This window comes from Venturia canescens, chromosome 3 (assembly GCF_019457755.1).
Source record: "Venturia canescens isolate UGA chromosome 3, ASM1945775v1, whole genome shotgun sequence".
NCBI classification, from domain to species: Eukaryota; Metazoa; Arthropoda; class Insecta; order Hymenoptera; family Ichneumonidae; genus Venturia; species Venturia canescens.
Genome location: NC_057423.1, coordinates 7,308,223 through 7,330,129, shown reverse-complemented (window position 1 = coordinate 7,330,129; position 21,907 = coordinate 7,308,223). Strand labels below are relative to the sequence as shown.

At 46.4% G+C, this 21,907-nt stretch overlaps 3 protein-coding genes across 9 annotated transcripts in view; 2 read left to right on the top strand and 1 right to left on the bottom strand.

Moving 5' to 3' along the window:
* Positions 1-695: 695 nt before the first annotated feature.
* Positions 696-3,104, top strand: LOC122407602 (post-GPI attachment to proteins factor 2-like). Of its 5 annotated transcripts, none has more exons than XM_043413926.1 (6): positions 696-864; positions 949-1,061; positions 1,240-1,473; positions 1,559-1,805; positions 2,267-2,482; positions 2,673-3,104. In XM_043413926.1, the coding sequence occupies exons 2-6, from the start codon at positions 1,050-1,052 to the stop codon at positions 2,798-2,800; spliced, it is 837 nt and encodes a 278-aa protein (XP_043269861.1). In that variant the 5' UTR covers positions 696-864; positions 949-1,049; the 3' UTR covers positions 2,801-3,104. The 5 variants fall into 5 exon arrangements, with proteins under 5 accessions (XP_043269861.1, XP_043269862.1, XP_043269863.1 ...); XM_043413927.1 differs by having other exon boundaries at positions 936-1,061; XM_043413928.1 differs by having other exon boundaries at positions 696-1,061; positions 1,274-1,473.
* A 2-nt stretch (positions 3,105-3,106) lies between these two features.
* Positions 3,107-7,729, bottom strand: L2HGDH (L-2-hydroxyglutarate dehydrogenase). 2 transcript variants are annotated; one of them, XM_043413923.1, is made up of 8 exons: positions 7,577-7,729; positions 5,547-5,651; positions 4,970-5,171; positions 4,511-4,723; positions 4,169-4,363; positions 3,823-4,094; positions 3,550-3,729; positions 3,107-3,385 (listed from the first exon to the last, which is right to left on the bottom strand). In XM_043413923.1, exons 2-8 carry the CDS (start codon positions 5,633-5,635, stop codon positions 3,190-3,192), a joined length of 1,347 nt encoding a protein of 448 aa, XP_043269858.1. In that variant the 5' UTR covers positions 5,636-5,651; positions 7,577-7,729; the 3' UTR covers positions 3,107-3,189. The 2 variants fall into 2 exon arrangements, with proteins under 2 accessions (XP_043269858.1, XP_043269859.1); XM_043413924.1 differs by lacking the exon at positions 7,577-7,729 and having other exon boundaries at positions 4,970-5,166.
* Positions 7,730-9,920: 2,191 nt separating this feature from the next.
* Trim9 (E3 ubiquitin-protein ligase Trim9) overlaps positions 9,921-21,907 on the top strand; it is a 57,215-nt gene continuing 45,228 nt past the window's right edge. For both annotated transcript variants that reach the window (XM_043414094.1, XM_043414095.1), the window contains exons 1-2: positions 9,921-11,320; positions 12,895-13,179. In XM_043414094.1, the coding sequence (XP_043270029.1) occupies positions 10,832-11,320; positions 12,895-13,179 (774 nt within the window). In that variant the 5' untranslated portion in view covers positions 9,921-10,831. The remainder of the gene's footprint in view (positions 11,321-12,894; positions 13,180-21,907) is intronic.

The window sequence follows — 21,907 nt, the reverse complement described above, 5'->3', positions numbered from 1 at the left end:
TTATAAATAACATTTTTCACTATTTGTATTTATTCCATTGTAAAAATTACATGGTGTAAATTAAATGATAATTTAATTCTCACTAAATGTTTTTTGTTCAATGTTTTTATTTTCCGATATTTTCATTAAATTTTCATTACAGGAATATTTTTTAGATTATTATAATAAAATTCATTATAAAAATGTTTATTTTTATTTAAAAGTATAATTTTAAGCAATATTCAATGTTACGAAGGAATATAGCGCTTCTTCAAAAATAGGGGTTTTTAGGGGGATTTCAGATGGATTTTGGGGGGGGACGGTCCGTAGGAGTTGGCAACACTGCGAGAAGCACGTGCGAGGCTTCAGTTTAAAGGTGAATGGAATTTCAAGGTGCTTGTTGGATGGTTTGAAAAACATTTCGGTACACAGCTGTTTTGTAGAGACTGTAGAGATCACCCGCTCCTACTACAGACTGCCTGCCATGAAACGCGCATGAGCAAAGTGAGTGAGACGGAATTTGTGTGGCTCTGTGTCGTCGCACGCACAGGATTCTCTGTGACGTCACAGAAAAAGTGGGGATGAGACAACTTGTGTGTAGTGTGTGTAGTTTAGGAACCTTGAAGATCGCTTACGTGTGTATGCGCGCGCATGGAAAACAACATAACAGACGAAATATTTAAAGATGGCGACGTAGCAGTCGCGTTAAGGTGCCTGTCCACGTGAGAGTAAAGTCGCTCTCGAGAGTAGTACTCGCCAGTGGACACGCTGCCGAGAATAACTGCAGGCGTCTTACTCTCAGTCGTGAGAGTACTCTCGAGAGCAACTTTCAAAATTTGCTTTCACGTGGACAGGCACCTTTAGTCGCGGCAGCGCGGTAGTGATGTAAGGGTGTTTTAACATTTCGTTGGCTTCCATTATTGTGTTATCAAACGAATATTGGTATATGTGGAAAGGTGGCGTTTGTAGGCGATCGGTAGACCATACGGTGGAAACGATGAGAAAGCTTCGTTATCGGTGATATTTGAAGAAGAAACGATAGTAGTGACTGCGATGCGACAAGAAGGCGAATGGAGTTCGCGGTAAGGAATGACGCGAATGGGTTTCCGGTTGCAACGTGAGGCTAGTTTTTCCTTCTATTTTTTTTATTATTATTTTCCGAGCTGTTATTCGTTATACATTTGTTACTATTCTCGCAACAGTAGCAAAGTTCACGAATTAAGATAACAAGATTTATACCGATTTTTATGATTTATGTAGTTTTCTAATCACTTAAAACTTGATCAAACTAAAGTGTTGAGAAACATGAATAAATTTCGTACGGGTTCGGAATACGAGCCTCTCATAAACGAAGACCCTTCGCCTTCCCGAATCGTCATCTCTTTTTCGAAAATCGCCTGGTTTACCGTCTCCATGCCCTTTTTTGCTTTTGCATTTTGCATACTCTACTCCGTCCTTTATAATTTCGAAAGTGCCACTTCGACTCACTGTAAGGTAAGGAGAAGATAATCAAATTTTATCAATTTCTTTTTTGTTCATCGCTGTCATGACTAAGGAACATCGTAATGGCTTCTTTTAGGTTTATAACATTTTACCATCTGTCTCTGCTGCTATTGGACACTACAAACCGCAGCGGGATGTTTGGCGAGCAGCTATCGCTACCCAGGCTGTTATCAGAGCCATTATTCTCTCCATGTACTATCATTATTATACTAATGTCGTTTACAATTGGGCGCAAGGTATCAAAAACTTTGCTCTCATTTCTTATGGCATTGAAAACACAGCTTTGGTGACACTGAGCTTCTGGTCCTCTAACGAAAATTATGGTATGCCTTTTGAATTTACTGTATCTGTTTATTTGCTGTTGCTAAATTTTCTATAATTCGCTAACTATTTTGGTGAAAGTTTGACAAGGACTGTTGACAGATGACTCTAAATTTTAATTCATGAATCAATGAATTTTATAAAATTTTCTAACGGTCTATTCATATTTTCATAAAAACAACCAAATTTATTCATGATTAACAGCAAAGGTAAATTTTCTGATTTACTACGAAATCATCGTCTTTGTCAGTCGGCCACTGGATTTTTGATATTCATAACTTGATATTTTCATGAATTTACCGTAAACTTAATGACTCTTACCTGATTTGCCAGGAAAATTCTGCAGAATTTCGAATCCAATTTACTCTATCGCTGACTCAGCAAGAGGATACACAAAAATTGAAGTAAAAATGATCAATTTGGCCATAAAATGAGTGTAGAAATTTTGGTGTTTTTCTTTCAGCATTTCACAAACTTTCGTTCATAACATTTCTGATTATGGCTTTGGTACACATGTCCCTTGCATGGTACATCAGCAAACACTGTCGAGCTTCTGCCAAAGATCACAGCGAGACGACTTCTCAACGCTGGAAAACGAGATCCTTAATTCTCAATGTCGCGTCAATTTTTGCCGCTTGCTATTTCTTCTGGAGACACAACGCTTACTGCGAACCATTCGGTGAGGCTTTTTTTATTTCTCATGTTACTCTCAATTACATAGTCTGAACTTATAAGTTCGGCATGCAAAATCAAAGAAAATAGAATTTTTATATTAGAATACGTAGAAAGGTTTTGGAAAATTTGTACACCCGTAATAATTTCACACAGTTAATAACTTTCTCAAGATTATTGTCAACGTTTGATTTCAGTGTATTCCATGTTTGCAATGTGCGAATACATGGTTGTGCTCTCGAATATGGGTTTCCATGTGACAGCAGCGTGGGACTTTGCTGGGCGAAGTTTGATGCTTTCGATGCATGGAATTCGCATAATTTGATAAAAGTCAATGAAGACATCGAACAGTAGGAAATTTTTTTAATCTCCTCGACGAGTAGGCTTCAATTTTTTAAAAATGCTCAGACAGCGTGTCGCTGTCGTTCTTGTGTTTGATTTCTTTTGTAAATATGTAATTAGGGGAAATAATTGATAATCGATCAAAGGAAAGAAAACGAAAAGGACGAATCAAAGCATTTAGAATCCGACGACATATCGCATCCTTCGCGTACAAATAGTCGTGTATATATATATGTACATTTTCACGTTATGTACGTTCGTACAATAAATGTTAAGAAAAAACACGATATTTATCGGTACATCGATATTTTTTTGGCTCAATATTTTTTTTTTACAAAATAACACGAATTTGAGGACGGTTCTAGGAAATTATCAAAATTGGAAGTCTTGCTCGAGCTTGTCGGAAATGTATTTGGCAATGGCCATGCTGCTGGTCGCAGCTGGGGAGGGTGCGTTTCGACAGTGCACCACCCGGCAGCCTATATTTCCGTTACCGCTGTCGAAAACGAAATCGTCGACGAGCTTACCGTCGTTGTCCATCGCCTGAGCTCTTACACCGGCGGGGCCCCTGTTTGGTTCGAAAGAATGGAAAATTAAAAAGTTTCTTAGTTTTACAGTGTTGAGAGCTAATGGAAAGGAAACTTCAAAAGTTTATGACTAATCAGGTCGAAGCTTGGTGGAAAACAGACTTTACGACTCAGAATTTAAGACACAAAATTCCTTTGTACGAACCTTCTAACGTCTTTGTAGGTGAGTTCTGGTATGAATTTTTGTAAATCTCGAACCGCGAGAGGATAAAATATCGATTTAACCGCCTCTTTCATTCCAGGGACGATAAACCGGAAGCAGAGTTTGTAAAGCCCTGGAAATTTGGCCATTTCGATGCAATCTCTCAAGTTGACGTCCGTCCATCTTCAAAAGAAGAGAAAAACATCAAGTTCTTTGAATTTTCTTCGACTCCCATGGAATTTGCTCCCGTGAAATTTGGACCAAACGGATACGAACTTGTAACCCTCTCTGGCCAGTGCCAGAACTGCGTTAGGTCCCAGCCAGATGTCCCCGCTCATTCTCGGCGTAAAGTGAACACCGAGGAAAGGAAATCTCGGATCAGGCACCGGATAAATGTTCGTTTTGCAAAGGTGCTTCTTGTCATCGTTCAGCAGAAGATATTCGCCACGAAACGGTACTATGCGAGGGCTGACGTCGCATCCGGTCATGACGGCCAATCGATCGGAATGGAGACCGGCGCAAGTCAGAACATACTTGCTCTCGATGCACTGACGACCAAATTCAAAAGTTTATAAATTCAACGTTTTGGCATCATTCCCATCGAAAATATTGACGGACTCACCCGATCCTTTGCCCTCACACCGATTGGAGCGAACTCCCCCGTGCCCCCTTTCGATTCCGTCATTTCCGTGAATCCGGTTACTTCGTAATTGAGATAAACTTTGCCCCCCCTTTTTTGAAATTCTTCGGCAAAGTGTCGACAGACCAGGCCCCAGTCGACGATCCCCGTCCACGGTGACCAAATTGCTTTTTCTCCCTATTTTCATTATTTCAAACGTCAAATCATTTTCTCACCGAATTCGTGCAGTTTTCGGAATCAACTTCCGAAATTCATTTCATTTTTCATTATTTACTCAAAATAGATAAGTTTTAATCGTAAATATCGTCATCTGGCAATCCGCACTTTGCATTTTGCCTCGTACTCCGGTATACACTCCTTTTCGATGATCTCGAGTTCAGGCACGTTGTTCTTCAAGCCACGATCATAGAGGTCACTTATTCGTGCAACTTGTTCGGGTGTCTGGGCCACTATCAGTTTCCCTACTTTCTTATGAGGAATGTTGTTTTTGTTGAAATACTCGTAAGAGAGTTTGAGCCCTTCGACGCAGAGTTTTGCCTGTAAATTAAACAAAAGTCAAATTTTTGTGTTCGAATTACCGTGGAACGAAGGGCCATTGAATCCCGAAGAGAAAAGTCGTTTCTAACTTTTTCTTGCGACGTCCCGTTGTCAGTGAGAAAATGATGAGCCGATATCTCAGTAACGGCGCGTCGTAGAAAAATGAACGGTAAGAAAATTTCCCTTCGGAATTCATCGATCCCCTCGTAATAGCTAAGAGTTGTTTTGTTTAAAAACGAAGCTTGCCTTTATGCTGCCGGGAGTGTAATAAATTCCAGCGTGAACAACGCCGCTGTTGTGTCCGGTTTGGTGCATCGCCAGGGCTTTTTCCTTCTCCACAATTGCGATCTTCATCTGCGGATGTCTGACGAGCATTTCTCGGGCGGTTGCGCATCCGACGATACCGCCACCGACCACCACGAGATCGTACGTTCCGCATGAATCTGCGCTAAAAATTTTCCCCGCGATATTCCATGAGAGAATAACACGAGATTTCGTAATCCGAATTTTGAAGAAACTGGCTTTTCGGAGACGAAACTAATTTCTTGGGAAAATTTCACTTCGAAAGTTGTGTTTCCGTTCTCTAGTTTTTATAACTCGCCGGAGGCAATTTTTGAGGTTCGTCGCGGCTTGACGCAATTTCAGGAAAAAGTGCTTCTGCCGAGGCCGGATTACTCAATCCCCCGAAGGAGACTTAGAAAATGTATTTTTCGGAAAAGCCTGTTTAACCAGTTTCGTCAAATATTTGAAAGGCTCGTTACTAAAAAATGTTCATTGACACTTATCTATTTTTCGACATTGTAAACGGGAATAAAAGATTAACCTTTCGGTCGACGAGTAACGATAAGTATTGCCCAATCTCCGAAAACTCGTACTTCCGGCGACGAATCCTCTCATCATACGAGTCGACATTCTTCGAGGATTCCTCCTGTTCGGTACAACGAATTTATCCAGTTTTATGAATCATGCTCGATCGATTTGGACTATATTTCGTCGGTTCTCGTGTCATTGCAACACGTCAAATTCTCATCGTTAGACGAGCGAGAGAGAGAGACTAACTTCAAGTGAAAGTTTCAAAAATCCTTTTTCTTCTCTCTCTAATTCTCAACTCATCGTTATTTCTTGACACATTCGACCACGTTAATCTCTATTTATCCATCGAAAATTCAAACTTCGTATCGTCTCGAGATTATCTCGTTCCTCTGCTGAGCCGAGGGCGCAGACGAGGTTTGTTGACAAATTATGTAACGCTTCGTAATCGGGTGAATTCTACACGAGCAGAGTCATAACCGTCTTAAGGTAGTTCATGCACGAAACTTTATTAAGAAAGTCTTGAAATTTACACAGAGTTTAAATGGCTAGTCGCGACTGACACGCAAATCAAATTTCAAAGGATTTGTCTTATTGGTTATTGAGATAAATGTGCTTAAAATAAAAACACACAGAATGAACGCTTCTTACGAAGTTTATGAAAGGTACACAATAGCAATGAAGTGTATAGCGAAGCTCTGGGAAAAAATTCGAGACGATTGTCTTACTAGTAATAAAAAGATTGCGTCGAAGATTTAAGGAGGGTGGCTACGTTCGTCAAATTGATAAGAAATTGATCAAATTTCGTGATAATGTTCTTCAACATCAAGTGCGAAGAGACAATTTTTTTCAAAACTTTCTTCTGCTGAGTTATCGAGTAATTACGCATTAAAGCAGATTTCTTATGCCCGGAATGTATGCCTATATATATGGAAACGCTATGCTTATAAACTTGAACTTTAGTGATCAATTACTCGATAACTGTACAGAAGAAAAATCTTAAAAAATTTGTATTGTCAAATTTGGCCCTAAAGAATATGTTCACCAAATTTTATTAAATTCTTATAATTTTGAAATTTTTAATGTATTTAACATGGTTTAGCATGGCAACATTGTATCGTCGGTAGCCACCCTCCTTAACGAAATTGGTTAAACGAGCACTTGTAACCTCACATTTGCTTAATTCATCATTTCGTTTCTTCAAAGTGACTTTTTACATGAAAACAACAGTATTTTAGCCAGAGACGAATTAAGGAGTTTCGGTACAAAAGTCTAAATGTTAAGAAATTGATGAAATTTGGTGATAATGTTCTTCAACATCAAGTGCGAAAACACAAATTTTTTCAAAATTTTTTTCTACTTAGTTATCGAATAATTACGCATTAAAGCAGATTTCTTATGCCCGGAATGTATACCTATATATATGGAAACGCTATGCTTATACACGTGAACTTTAGTGATCAATTACTCGATAACTGTGTAGAAGAAAAATCTTAAAAAATTTGTATAGTCAAATTTGGCACTAAAGAATATGTTCACCAAATTTTATAAAATTCTGAACTTTTTGAATTTTTTAATTTTTTTAGCATGGGTTAGCATGGCAACATTGTATCGCCTGTACCGAAACTCCTTAATGGCTCGTAATGTCGTTCATCAAGAGAGAAGTTGAAAAAATTTCTTTACGATATTGAATGAATAAACTTCGACATTAATTTAGAGTGATAACATCTTTAGTTAGGAAGTAAAAATCGAGCCAATTTAGACACCCATAAAAATGATCGTTCTCCAAGAATGTAATCAGCATTTTCAAAAGCTTCGTCAGTGCTTATAAAATCGGGGCCGTGTTTTGTAGCGTGAAAATAAACGACAAAAATTTAGTACAGATGGTACAGAAAGGTTGAGTTTAACGCGCAAGCGCGCGATGCACGTCGCACGAGTCGAGCGACGCGAGCGGTGAATAGTTGAGGAAACTACAACGATCCACGTTATCAACAATGGTAGGATGAAAAGAGTAATTTTGAGCAAAAAATATGAGTACGTCACCTCGATTGCAGCGGAAAAAATGCGAAGAAGGATAAATAAAAAGTATCTTTATGGCGAGCAAAACAAACAACGCGAGACTCGTATCTGTTGATACGTTCGAGTCGACTGATATCGACCGACTGACGGAGATTAGCACGATAACGTGAGGCTCGACGAGCGAGCGTCACTCCGAGGTGGGTAAAAACGAATTCTCGGGTCTCCCGGACCCCGTGAAGTGGCGCCTCCGGATTAGTGGGTTCAGGGACGAAAGCCTTGAGCACGTTCCTCGTTATCAGCTCGCTCGATCTTTTCGCCAATGTTTTTTCCCTTTTTCCACTTATCATTGTATTTGCCCGGTCGCTGGAGCGTTCCCAGATGATTTACGGCGTGGGACGAGCGTCTTGAAAAACTTGGTGATAAATGTGAGACGTTGAACCTTTCGAAAGTTCTCCGGCTTCCCTCGCAATCGGTATCTACGATCGAGGTCGTTCCTCACGATTATTACCAACATATTTTCGTCCCCGTTCGGTTGTCCCATCACAATAATGTGGGTCAAATAAATTTGGAGTGTATAATACTCGAGGAGTACGCAGCCAGAGAGGGAGCGATCTATTAATAAAGTTAGCTTCGCGCGAGCCACGCGCGCCGTTCGATAACTCTCGTAAAGTTGACTAAAATTGCCACCGCAAATGAAATCGATGCTAAATTCTTCGGGAATTTTCTCATTGCTTTCGCTCGAGATTGCTCGAGGCTTTCCACAGACTCCCGACGACGAGAATTCCATAAAAATACCGGTTGAACACAACAGCTCGAAGCGTGCGAAAAACTGTCGTCGCGGAACTCGATATTGCGAGAAGAGACGAAAAGAAACATCGTTCGTCGCTAGAATGACAAAAAAATGCATCAAAGTCCGGACAACTTTGTTGAGATGAGCTCCAGCTCAATATTTTTTGAAATAATTTGAAAAATTTGAACGAGGTTCACCTTTTGTCGGCGTTCGGTCTACTGCTCGGGTCAATGAGACCCGGCTCGACGATAAGCACTCAAATGAGTGATTGCTAGGAATTAACAAGTAAAATGGAGATTCGATTGTGATCTGCGATGCACCGTTACCCATCGGGCCGCATCAACGAGGCTCAACGTCCCTCCGATCCTAAAAAGCAGCAAAAAGGTCTCTCGTAATTTTGATAAAATGTTCGTTCACCGATCGAAGGCGTCTGCACAAGGTTATTGAAAAGGAACGAAGCGCAGGGGAAGGGGCTGGACGCACGAGGAAATTCGATCGAGAGAAAATCTTTATATGGATTTAATCTCGAGGATCGAGCTCAATGGGACGACCTCGATGACGTACGGAGAATAATGAGGCTCGGTTTGAACCGGGTGTGCAACGACGACACAAAGCGGGAAGCACCTGGGCTCAGGGTATCCTGAAAAACGTCCACGACTCTGCCGTCTCCGCGAGATCTCTTCGCCCCTCGTGCTCTCTCCGTTGCTTCATCTCCGAGAGTTTCTTTGCTCCGTCTTTCCCACAGTCTTGCCTCGCCCCTCTCCTACGGTTCTACGCTCCCTTCGCTGTGCTGGCCCCGCGGCGCTCCGCAACCTCCTGTAGTGCTTTCCCTTTCCGACACTCGAGATCCCCGATCGAGCGTCACCTTGGCGAGGGAGCGAGAACGAGAAGTGCCGCGGGGCCAGGGGAGTGGAGAGCGCGGAGGGGGCACCAGGAGCGTACGGTCCTCGAGAGGCTCGACACTTTCAAATTCTCAAGAAATTCGCCCCCCGAATTTGGTTCCATGCTTCACGTGTGAGCTCGAATTTTATCATTTTTCATATCGAATTAACAGCTTCGGAACAGAATTGGGCGGAACGGGGATCAGCTCTTTTACAGCTTCCTCCGATTGAAATAAACTCGATCGTCTTTACAATAAAAACGATCGACTCCGTCACCGATTTTAGCTGCATCCCATCTTCAGATTCCCTTCGTCAACGATTCCGTTGTTCGTCAACCTCCGGGAGGCAGACGCCCTTTCCAAGTGGGACGAAAAGTTTCCGGGATCGAATCTGCACGTGGAAATAGAAAATGAGGACTTTTCATGAGATAAAGTTGAATCGATTCGGAACAAGAGTCCAGTCCGTCCGCCTCGGGTTTTCCTGGCGGAAAACCCGAGGTTTCATTCCCAGTGGACGAGAAGTGGATTCGGTGTTCGGTGCTTAAGATTGACTGGATCGTCTCCTCGTATCGGTTATCGCCGAAAGATTTGGTCTTGGGTGAGTCGATTGACGTACGGCCCTGTAGCGTGGTGCGTGCTCGCGTTGCGCACCGTTCTTTGACTCTCGGCCGGGAGTCAGTCAACCCGGTGAGGTCTTCGGCGGTGGTAGGGCTGTGCGAGTGCGGCAGTGGGATTGGGAGCCGGTGGTGTCTCGAAGCTGGTCGGAGCAGAGCGCGTATGACTCGCCGCAAGTGCGGTGGCCTGGTGCATGCTCGAGTATTCCCCTTTCGTCGTGCTTTCCCTGTCGGCCTGTCTGTTATTTCGCGTTGACTCGCGCGCGTTCTGCATTGCGTCAAGTCAGCGTCCCCGTTTATTCGATGTAGGCAAGCGCGAGTCGCAAACGCGTTTGTTTACGTTGTTCGGGATCGGTGCTCGGGATAAATGTGCGGCTCGTCGAGTAAAAGTGAAGTGAGGAAACCCTTGACGGGAGTAAAGATGTAGAGGGTCCAGGAATGAAAGTGATTCCTGAGTAACGAGCTCCGAAAAAGTGCGGACCCGGTGGATCAAATGGTGAAACAAAAGTGTCAGGAAGTACCGGAGTCGCTGAGAGGAGTCCGCGAATCTCCATCGGGAACGGAGTGAGCGTGCTCGAGTTCTCGGATGAAGCGTTCGAAAAGCCACGCGGAAGATACATTGGCTCGCGTAGACCTGTCCGAGTGAAAAAAGGCAGTTGAGAAAAGGAAAAAAGGCGCAGAAAGGGCCGAGGATCGCGAGCATCGATGCCGTATCTGGAGCCCACTCGAGACGACGTCTCGCGCACCTCCCTCGCAAGCGTCGGAGACTGGATTGTTCCGTACGAAGAGTCTAGCGTGCGGCGCGACGCCGTTGCCGCGCTCTAATAACATCGTGGTCGAAGCGCGCCCGGCCAGTGTTGCGTGCACGTGGAGCAGCGAGGAGGCGATTTCGGGAAGTCGGCACCCGGGGGAGCAGACTCAGATTTTGGAGAAGAAGCTGCGGAGTTCGGCCCGAGGGAGTTACAGCGATTGAGGGAGCCCCGCGAGGACCGACGATGGAGGACGAGCTGCGGTGTCCATCGTGCAAGGAACTGTTCGCCGATCCGGTTCTCTTGCCCTGCTGGCACGCGCTGTGCTTAGCATGCGCGGTGAATCTCCAAGCGCCGCCCGATTCCCCGCCGGAATCGACGACCGATTGCTCCAATGCCCCCGGCTCCGATCAGGAAGCCGACAAACTTTCGATACTCTCGGAAACCGACTCTGGCGTCGTGTGCAGCAGCACCTCGACCAGCTCCCGACCGGGAAGCTACGTCGGGACACCCGGAAACGGCGGATTCCCACCTTCCGGTGGAACTCTCTGCCTCTCCTGTCCCGTTTGCCACAAAAACGTCTACTTCGATGAAGGCGGCGCACACAATTTGCCCAAGTATCGAGCCATGCAGAGAATCGTCGAGAAGTATCAGGAAGCGAGAAACGTCAGGATGCAGTGTCAGATGTGCGAGGGCGAACCCCGCGAAGCTATCGTCGCCTGCGAGCAGTGCGAGGTACCATTTTCCGCTGATCAATCCTCCCGTTCATGTCGAAAATCCTATCCACGAGGAACATCCGATGAAAACTTGTAACTACTTCGTTATATTCAAAGCTGTTTTACATCCGCGGGCGATACACGCCTCGTAAATCTCGATTCATAATACGTCATCCGAGCATTGTATTCGATAAAACTCGTAGACAATCCCAAACTTATGCACAAAAATAACTGGGCCTGCTCGGATCAGCTTCGGCCTCGGTCGTCCCCCTCGGGAAAAAAGTCCTCTTTGAAAGGACGCTTCATAAACAGATGTACGTCGTGTAAGAACGATCGAGCCCGCGTCGCCTCGATTTCGATTTATAATCTTTAGGGACCTCGTTGTACGATCGGTTGAACGACCACGACCCCGATTCGATTTCAATAGGCGATTCGTCGCGACTGTGTCTCGGGAAGTAGCAGCTGGTGCGACACTCCTTTTAGAAACTTCGGTAGGATTTAAGATTGGTTGAGAGCCTTGGAAAAGTTGGTTGCGAGTCGTGATGCATTGCGGGGACGAACGGAATTCAACTTTTCAGCTCAGGAACCAAGTTTCGGGGTAATTTTCAAAGTAGGCGAAAGTTCGTTTTCATTTGCCAGAGTGGCAGGACCGGCGGACCGTTTTGCCAGAATTATGGGCCAAATGTGCGAGGGCTCCTCGAGCCCTTATCGGGTTCGGCCCTCGTCAGCAGCCTTATTTCCAATTTCTGACGGCTTCTCCGCTCGGCGGGCGCGACCGAGGAAATTCTCTGAATTAAGCCACATCGCCGCTCGCACTGTCCGCAGAGATTGCCGTGGCGCGTTGAGAGCAGGCCGCCGCGCGGCTCCCGATACGCCGGCGGCCCCGGAGCCCAATTCCCTAATCAGCTCATCCAATTAGCTAGTTCGCGAAGCTGACGCTTCTAGTGCTGAATTTGAGGGCGGGTGGAGTAATGAGGCGAGCTAGAATGTCCACGAGATAAAGATACGTTGGGACGGGTACACGAATTTCCGCGAAACGCGTATAACAAAATTTATCGTCGTCTCTCGTGTCCGTAGCGATCCCGAGTAAAGGGCGTCGAGCTAATTAAATTAGGAGGGAGGATCTCCGAAGCTGCGGGTGAGAGCGAGGCTGTCATCGTTTCTCGGGGAAGGGCTGAAGGGATCGCCGCCTTTTTACCTTTCGAGGACGAGACCGACAGCCCGTTATCGACCACCGCGAGGTCGACACTTTTTCGGCTGAAATTCGAAGCGGGGGAGTGCTGCCGGATAAAAAACAAACGGTTGAACGCTAAATGTAGCGCTCCGGTGAGGAAGGCGGCGTGACGATTCAAACGACTAAATAATCAGTCGCCCTGGACGATCGAGCCTTTTTCTTCCCCGCTGTTCGTCCTCCTCCCATTCGTTGTCAATTATACCCGACGTGGCAGTTTTTCGCCATCCTGCCATTTTTCACCGCCCAGCCGAGTCGCCCTCCGCGCCTTTATTTCCGCATTTTTCGCCAATGAAACTCTCACTTCCTCCGCGTGCCCAGCCTGCGTGGACGGGACTGAAAAACCGAACGTTTCGTTTCAGGTACTTTATTGCGACGCCTGCAGAGAGTCCTGCCACCCGAAAAGAGGTCCTTTGGCCGCTCACAACCTGGGTCCTCCGCGCGGCAGCTGGCAATCAACGAGCTCGAGGGGTCCCCGAGGTCTCGGTGCTGACGGGAGTCCGATCTGCGCGGATCACAATGGCGAGACAGTCAGCCTCTATTGTGCGCTTTGCAAGATTGCAGCGTGTACGCTCTGCCTCCGGGACAGACACGCGGCTCATCCTCACGACGTGTTGCCGCTCGCCGCCGCCTGCAAGGCTCAAAAGGTACGTGCCAGCCTCCGCTGTTTCTCCGTCTTTAATCGATGCTCGCTCGTCTATGAATAAAAATCGAGTCCGAGCTGTCCGAGTAACAAAGGCTCGTGAGCCCCCTCCCATTTCGAGGGGGTGATCCGGCGCTCGGAGTCTCGCCACCGCTCTCCCAGAACCATCAAACTTTCGCGAAAACTCGATCCCCGGGACGCGAGAGGCTGGAAAGTGATGCTCGATGCTCGAGCCCGAGCGACAGATGTTCCCAATATCGCGTGTCGCGTGGGCGACTCCGAACTCGCTTCCCCGTGCAGAGAGACAGAGCCGCCGTGTTTCCCCGCTTCGATTGGTGCTCGCCCGTATGTTTTCTCTCGTTGCGACACACCTGGTTGCCTCCTCCGGAGGCAACTGCGGCATATGCTCGTTCCTCGGGTCTCCCTCGGCCCCCTCGCAGCACTTCCAGTTGTAACACTGTTCCGATCGACTCGACGTAGCGGCGGCGCTATCGGTGCAGCTATTTTCCTCGGCGAAGCGAGCAGCACCTCCCCGGTGTGCTGGCCAGAGCCTGGGGAATCACTTCCTCCGCGATTAGACTGATAAATTGGCGCAGCCAGTCTGTTCGGAGTGGCACGTCGTGGTGCGCCAGCCTACCGCGTCCACGGTCCTGTCTCTGCGCGCGTCCGTGTGTTGGGAGCGTGAGGATAACGCAGCCGATATATAGTTTGCCGTTGGTAATTGGAGTGGAGTCGGGCGCGGCTACGTGACCGAGCGCGATCGACTGCTTCGCAATTTCGTCATTGATCGATGAATCACGAGTAGTTAAGGGATCGGGCCAACTAGCGAGGCGCTTCTGTAACGTCGTGTCAAACAGGCTCGTCGTACACAACAGTCCGGCTTCCCCGCGCGATCGCGGATAGCGAGAGCGACGCAACTGTTTGACGCTCGATCATCGTCGCCCGCGCTGGTGCCCCCAGCACCTTTGCCTATCGCGTTTCCCACTGATCAGCCCGTTCCGCGTTAATAGCTTCAGCATTTGCAGCATTCGTTTGTTCCCGATAACAACGTGCCAGCAGCGACGGAAATATCTTGATTAGTATTTCGAGATATTCATAACCGACGATCGAGAGATTCTGGCTCGAGATTATTTCGCAAACGTTCCTATAATTATCGAGCCCACGAGACTGTACCTGGCCAGTCTTAATGCTCGCACGCGACACCGTCCTGAGCGAATTTATGCCTCCGAAGTGCCAAGCGGTATGTGAAACCCTCCTGAGAGAGTGGGAAGCTTCCGGTCGTGTAGCACCGGGGGATTTGCCTGCATATTAATATCTCCGAGAGCGAACACGCCTTCGAGGAGAGTCGTCAAGTTTCGAGGACGCTTTTCGGCCGGGGGGTTTAAGGGGGAACGGGACGGTGCTTCCCCGCGCGGGTGCGTAACTCGCAGCAGAAGATTGCGTTGACAGTGCAGATTTGAATCGATTGTTATTGCCGAGCAGCGGTTTATCGTGCCAATGCCGAGAGCTTGCGCAATAATAATCGACTTCCCGTGGCCTCGCGCGGCGAGGTAATCCGCCGAGAGAAGGTTCTCTGCGGTGCTGATTACTCGGCACGCATAATTAGCTGTGTCATTAGCCGTAATACCTGAAATTCAATATCCTTCGCAATGGCTAATGCTCGCGAGACTCGAAGCGTGTCCGAAGCGTCTACGAGCGACCGGTCTTTTTCTGGGGAAGCTTCTTCTTTGAAGAGGTGAAAATTCATCCCCTTCGATCGCGGCCCTGGAGCGCGCCAACCAGCAAAGACGATGGAAGCGCACCTAACCGTAGGTCTCGAACGATGCTCCAGCCTCGCACTTTGTGGCGCGAGTATCTATACACTTGACTCCAAGACACCCGAGCCTCTCTGCTGCCGCGATCGAGGTGTGCACGATGATGCGCTTTGATGCTCCTCACTCATCGCGGATAATCGATTCCTCGCTGAGTGAACGCTCGCGAGCTCTCCCCTTAACACGTTTTTTCCTTTCCTCAAACCCGACCAAGAGGGAGGAGCGCTGCCAACGTGGCGAGGCATATTTTGCCTTTTCACGCCTCCGATTACTCTCGAGGACGCTCAACACCGGCTGAAAATCACTTCGATCTTGTACCGCCCCGTTGCACTTCATCAAATCCACGTTCCAACTTTCTCGAACGCTTCGCTCAACGAAATTCACTTGTCAGTGAGAAATAAACCATTTCACGTGCTCACGGCAGCGTCGACGCGTCTATTTTTATCGAATAATTTACGCCTTTCGATGAGAAACTGGCTGGAACGATCACTCTTTATTGACCAAGCTCTCGGTACTGCGAAACAAAAAAAATCAACATTTTTCATCTCCACTTTTTTCTCGTCTCCTCCTCCCTCCGCCCTCGCTTTTCCGTGACACTTTTTTTCCAACGTATCTTCCATCCTGATCGTTATAAATGGCACTTTTCTCGAGCTTCCGCGTTTTTTCATGGCTGATCGATATTCCCGTTGTTAGCTCGTCGTTTTTCCGCTTTAAAACTCTCCCGTCCCGTTCGGGATTGTCTCCCATAGAACAGTAATATGGGCTTCCATCCATATACGCGCATACACCCGCGTTATAACAAATAGAGACTACTCGAAACGCGAACATTCAAAGTGACGTCCATTTGCTTCGCGCACACCGAGAATCCCCGTCCCCCAATCCAATGGGAAACGTATAAATTATCAAAGCTCCCCGGAATCCGATGGAGCATCGAAGCCGTTCGACTATATCGCGCGCGACGTTGATGCAGCAGTCCAAGAATAATCCTCCCCATATTGTTTCCAGCATCATTGTTCGACTCTACAATGGTCTGCTAATTAACAAGATTTTATTCTCTCTTTCAATCCTCGATTATAACGGAATTACACTCTTGTTATTTTAGGCCTACTCTTCGAGGGCAGTCGACGTCAAATCGTGTTTTGAGAAGTGTTGAAAATTGAGCTCGAACTATTCAATTTCAAAATTAAATGAACACGCAGCCTGACGAAAACACTGATCGCTGCTTTTTATTGTGTGTGGGCAGGGTTCAATATATGTCAAATAACCAAATTGTATAACGGTCGATATTTCGAGATTTTAAATGTTGGGATATCAGATTGGAGAAAAATAAGTAATTCGGAATTCCTATTTCAGATCGACTGTTTAGCAGATTGCGGGTTTAATCGAATATTCCCTCTTTGAATTCGTATTTACTCGATAATATATTTTTCGATAGTTTTCATTTCGAGAGCAATTTAACAGACCGTACGAATGTAAAAAGCTCATATTTTCGAGTTCAAAATGGAGAGTAGTTGTTTCATAGAAAGACCAGAATTTAGAGCAGCAAAAAATCGAAAGTGAATTTTTCGAGTCTGCTGCTGTCAAAATTGGATATGCAGAATAGCGATGATCGTGTATTTTGAGTTCCGCTGCATTTCTTCATTTTGATCGCTCGACTTTCTCACGTTTCGCCATTTTGACCATTCGACTTTTTGGTCTTTCAGTGTTTCAACCTCAATAATTTAGTCTTTCGTTATTATATTTTCGAAATCGCCATTAATCACGGTATTGTTGATCGCAGTAATTTATAAATCGAAAGAGTGATAGTCGAATTTTCAGAAAAACGATATTTTACTCGTCGTTTTATGGACGATTGTTGCATTCTATTTTCCACGTAAACGTGCTTTGAACCTTGAAGTTTCTACTTCATTTATTTTCGACTTTCAAAGCTCAAGTCGAATCGACCTCTCTCCATATTATCATTCGAACTTTATAAACTCGAGATTTGAGCTGTTCGAAATTTTACTAATTCCAACATTTTATCCCCACTTATTTGTGTTTGGTAAAATTTACAAGCAGCTGTTTCAACTCCACCGAATTCTTCATTTCGTCGTTTTTCTATGTGAGTATGAACGAGAAGTATCGATGTGAAACATCAAAATTTATAATCATTGTACTTCCAGTCTTGAGAACGAAATAATTTCATTGCACATATGCCAGCGCGATGTATTAATCCGTGATTTTTTTGCTCGCCGAGGTATCGGTGGTCCCTCGTGTTTTATGTACGTTCCATCGTGCACTGTCCATCATCTGATCAATAATTCAAGGGGGCTCAGAGCGTTCGTGAGGCTGCTGCGAACGAGTATTTTTCCCCGCGGTGCGTAGGGAATACGGAAACTCTTGCCTCCCGTTCCATCCCTTTTCGGTCTTGTTGGCGCGCACACGCAGGCACGCTAGCTATCACTGTATTCGTCTCATCTCGAGCGGCGGGCTCTCGAGTGTTGGATCTGCGAAAGTCTTGTTCGCACCGGCTTTCGAAGTATATTCAGAGGTGGAAGATCGCCGGTTCCTCAATGTTTTTCCACTCGCAGGGATAATCACGTGGATTTCCGACAGGAAATTACTTTTCCCGGAAGAAAAGAGCGGGCACGAAAAAACGGGAGAGACGAGAAAGGAGGAGGATGCGGGAAAAGATAATTACGTTGTTTCGGCCCTTGGAAAATGGTCGGACAATGCGCCCGCCCCGAGGCTCGATTCCAGTGAAAAAATATTCATTTTCGTCTGATGAAGTCTCCTTGGAAAATCCATTGTGACTCGGTCGACCGATGATCTAAACGTGCCAAATGACGGATGATTGTTTTCTCCTCCGCGGTGGTTGTGCTGCTTCGTGGCTCGTTGCGGTATTCCAGATAACGGTTTCAAGTGGTAAGGCCACTTGACCCTGTGTGAACTCTTGTACACACATGCACAGGGCGAATAGACCGACTCGGAGAAGGAGGCGAGCGAAGAAAAGGCGATCCAGGCTACGACATCAATGTCCGCGAAGGATTTTCTCACTGCGATCGCTTTCTCAACGCGCCCCAATGAATCTTCGTGCTTCTAATTGGACTTCACAAAACGCCGCTCGCCTCCTCGTCGTTGTACCAAATGCTTCCAAGTTTCGCGATACACTTTTTTGTCCGGGAGACCGAAGCAGATGTAGACGAAACATTGGGAAGGCTCGGCGAGAAAAAATATGTGGGCCAATCGAACTCGATGCGAAAATACCCTCGATACAGGCTCGCTCAAAAGAGCCTCGCGAAAATACGTTCACGATAAAATTCTGCCATGTATGCTTGTGCCCGAGCTCCTCAAATTTGACTCCGTTCAACTGTTAACTTCGATTGCCGAAAATAGGACAGTTTAAACCTTCGTCAACAGCAACATACGCAGCTCAAAAATGTTTATTCTTATTTAGTTATTTTTATATTATTTTATTTTATTGATGTTATTGACTTGGAAATAAAAACCTTTTTTGCTGAAAGCCTCCACAGCTTCCTGCGAGTAATTTTCCCAATTTTTTTCTCTGCCGAGGATCTGCCGAAGGAGCTTCGCTCTTCTCGGCCCAGCAATCGATCTCGCTTAATAACCGGAAGTAATGACCGTCCTCTATTTTGAAAGGCCCTCGACGAATCCAACTTCCGAGACGCGTAAGCGCAAGCGAAGGACTTTCTAGATGGTTTGTACGGAGAGCGAGTGTACCATAAATGGAAACTTGCTCGTAAATGTGCACGAGCATGCACGCGGGAGAGCGAAGTAGACAGTCACCGAGAGAAATGGCGTCAGTCTTAGCGCCGCTTATAAAGCTCATTTCACACGCAGGCCTCGACTCTCGTGCAATTTGAGCCAAGCGGTGCGTAATATACGTAATGTAGTACTACGAATGGGGGCGTGTATACCAGTGTGCGATATCTTCTCACCCTCCGCGGTCCTCTTCCTTCCTATTCGCTTCTGGTGCTCACGGGTTTGTGCTACACAAACATGCGCTGCGAAATAGGCCCTCGATGTTTCGACGAGTCCTATAAACCGGCGAAGAAACTGCGCTGGCTTCTTTGCAGTGGGAGCCGAGAGTTATAAAACGTAAGAAACGACGCGTCTGTACGTCTGGGAGTGAGCGCATTTGTATTGGCAATTCGAAATTCTAGAACGTGTCCGAGTTCGTAAGCGAAGAATTGGCCTGGGCGAGTTGGCAATCTTCGGAGCTTCGGCTCGCTGCTTTCGTGCTCGAGAAAGGAAACTCTGGCGGAGCCACCTACCGAATTTTCCAGAACTTTGTGCACCGCTATTCTGAGACTTCGGGCGCTGCAGCTCGTCGTCGAACCTCGTGAACGTTCACGAGCCTCCCGCAGTGTTCAGGTGAAATCGCAGCTTTTTTCCGGTCTCTCGATACTCCGTTGGAAAAGCTGAAAGTCTCTTCTTCCTCAACTGTTTTTCTGTTGTCACAACACAATAAACTCGACGCCCACATCTCCGTCCCTCCGCCCTTCTTCCTGCTGCTCTTTAAATTCTTATTGTATCTTCTCTTTGTGGAGCCTCTTCGGGAAAAAAGCTCTTACGGTTGGAACGCGAACGAGTGTGCAAACACGATCGTGCGCCCGAGCCTCTCCCACGGATCCTTCGAGATTCATTTATATACGTCTGTACATAACCATCGTATTGCGTGTGTCGTGTACGTAATAGGCTGCTATAAAACAGAGGAGCGAAGGGCTGAAAGGGCCGCGGGGACGTTGGCCAGAAAGAGAATGAGATTGCGAGGGAGAGAGCGCGAGAGGGAGAAGGCGAGGGCAAATAGAAAAATGTCTTGAGAGACCGCCACAATTTCTCGTTCGCAAGTCGAATTAGCGAAATTAATTTGTCCCTCGAGAAGTTTCTCCGGAGGAAAAAACTTGAGGAGGATCGTCAAGAAATAAAAGGCGAATAGAATAAAACTTGTGTCTTCATCCGCGTCACATATACCACGAGCAGTTTGAGCAAATGTTTGTTTGATCGCTAGGAAATGAGCAAACAATCCGAGCTTACCGATCCCTGAGGCTCGCAACGAGCCGTCTCGTTCCTCGATTAAACTTTATTCCAGCCACACAAACGCACTACGATCCGATCGACTTCCGGGGCTCCTTTTCGTCCAAGGAAAAATGGGAAACGGGCAAGAATCGTCCAAACCATTTTTCCGAGCCGGCTTCGGGTTAATTGAACTGCTGAGAATTTATTGTTTTCAAATTGCTCAGCCAAACAACCTCCCCCATCCACGAACACCTCCAGCTCGACAAATTCATTTACTTCTCAATCAATCTCCTCCCGTTGCGAGACCGTGCGATCGTTCATGGGACCGTGCCATTATATGGCGGAATACATCGATTAACCATGGAGAAAATGGCAGTGGACTTGCTTCAATGGGTATGAAGTTTCAGCCTCGTCGCTTCGATGGACTACGCGAATATTCAACGCCATCTACGTGTTGAGCGTGGACCCTCGTCGTTAACTACACGAGGATGTACAGTCTAGGAAATCTGATGTGCAAATTTGTTGCGCTCGTGTATCCCGATAGAAATTTTACGGCTCTCGTGAATGTAGAGAAAATTTCAAAATTTGTGTGCTATTTTGATGGGGTCTTGGCTTTAATAACGTTCAATTCGAATAATCGTTTTCGGGAATTCGGGAATTTATCGTCATCCTGAGATTGACGTCGAAGGATGTGAAAAATTCTCAAACATCCAGCAGGAATGTGTTTTTAGAATCTGGGAAATTTAGGACACCCTTCCGGAAGCTTGTACAGGGGAATAAGAATCCAGAAATTCGAGCATTACTCGGGACGAGGTTCGGCGAATTCGAGGGGAAATTCGACCACGATCGTCGGAGACTCTCCGGAGATTTCGTCCAATTCCTTAAAGTATTTTGCATTGGAGAAGCACGAAACATTTGTTGCATCGCGAGGATAGTGATTGAATCGAGAAAAATTTCGCCAGGAACCGAGCGTTCCAAGATTTCTTTATTTATTCTTGTAACTGCGGAGCGTCGGATCCCGGAGAAAAATGGCAGAGAACGTTTCTCCTCGCGACTTTGTGGGCTCTCCTAAATCTTCGACAGTCTTTCGGGAGTCTTCGTGTACAATATTGTGTTTAGAGGCCGAGTTTAAGGGTCGGGGTGTTGCTGGTTTCGGTCGATGTACGAGAGGTCCAAAACGTTTATCGATTGGCTCGAAGGTAAATCGAGGCATGGAGGGGGGTGATGTGTTATTCGGTTGGACGAGCCGTAGTCGATGTACGGTTTTGCAGGGATCGTGACGAGGGTGAGGAAAGAGATAGAACCGGAAAGAGAGGAAGGAGGGGGGGGGGGTTGTAATCGACGGAGAGGACGACAAGGGTGTTGAGACTGGCACCGGGTTTCGAGGGCGTTTACGCGCGCGCGTGTGTGTGTGTGTGTGCATCAGACGTGCAATCATACGAGCCGAAGAATCGGCGTGTTGACGTAAATTCGTCGGATAAAAGTGAGCTCCTGCGGCGTGCTTTATCGGAGAGTTATTGAAAATTTGAATTTTATGACGGGGCGAGCGGTGGGCTTTTTTGCAAGCGCAAATACTCGTAAACTGGTGGAAAAATTGAAATGGATTACCAACGTTGCTCGCTGGGCTTTCCGGGGATGGATAAAAAACGTGTTAACTGTGCCGAGGGGGAGGGAGAGAAAGGCAACGAAGCTCCGGACAAAATGACGATGTTTGGTGTCGATTTTTGCTGCTTTCTCAATCCCCTTAAGAGGGATAATGATCGATCGTAAAAGAGGAATTCTCATTGCTCGTCTTGATCGCTACGCATCGAGAGTTGACGCGGAGGGCGGAAATCGCTCGAGGAAAGCCTCGCCCCGCAGCGGCTTGGAAACGCGGGGTTAAGGTCTTGGGAATAAATAAAA

Bases quoted from the DNA above. Each gene is read 5' to 3' on its own strand.
- LOC122407602 (XM_043413926.1), top strand. The intron at 1,474-1,558 runs GTAAGGAGAAGA...GGCTTCTTTTAG, and splicing joins CCACTTCGACTCACTGTAAG to GTTTATAACATTTTACCATC. The intron at 2,483-2,672 runs GTGAGGCTTTTT...GTTTGATTTCAG, and splicing joins CGCTTACTGCGAACCATTCG to TGTATTCCATGTTTGCAATG.
- L2HGDH (XM_043413923.1), bottom strand. From the start codon at position 5,635: ATGTCGACTCGTATGATGAGAGGATTCGTCGCCGGAAGTACGAGTTTT. The intron at 5,172-5,546 runs GTTAATCTTTTA...GAAAATTTTTAG, and splicing joins CGTTACTCGTCGACCGAAAG to CGCAGATTCATGCGGAACGT. The intron at 4,724-4,969 runs GCAAGCTTCGTT...TTTAATTTACAG, and splicing joins ACACTCCCGGCAGCATAAAG to GCAAAACTCTGCGTCGAAGG.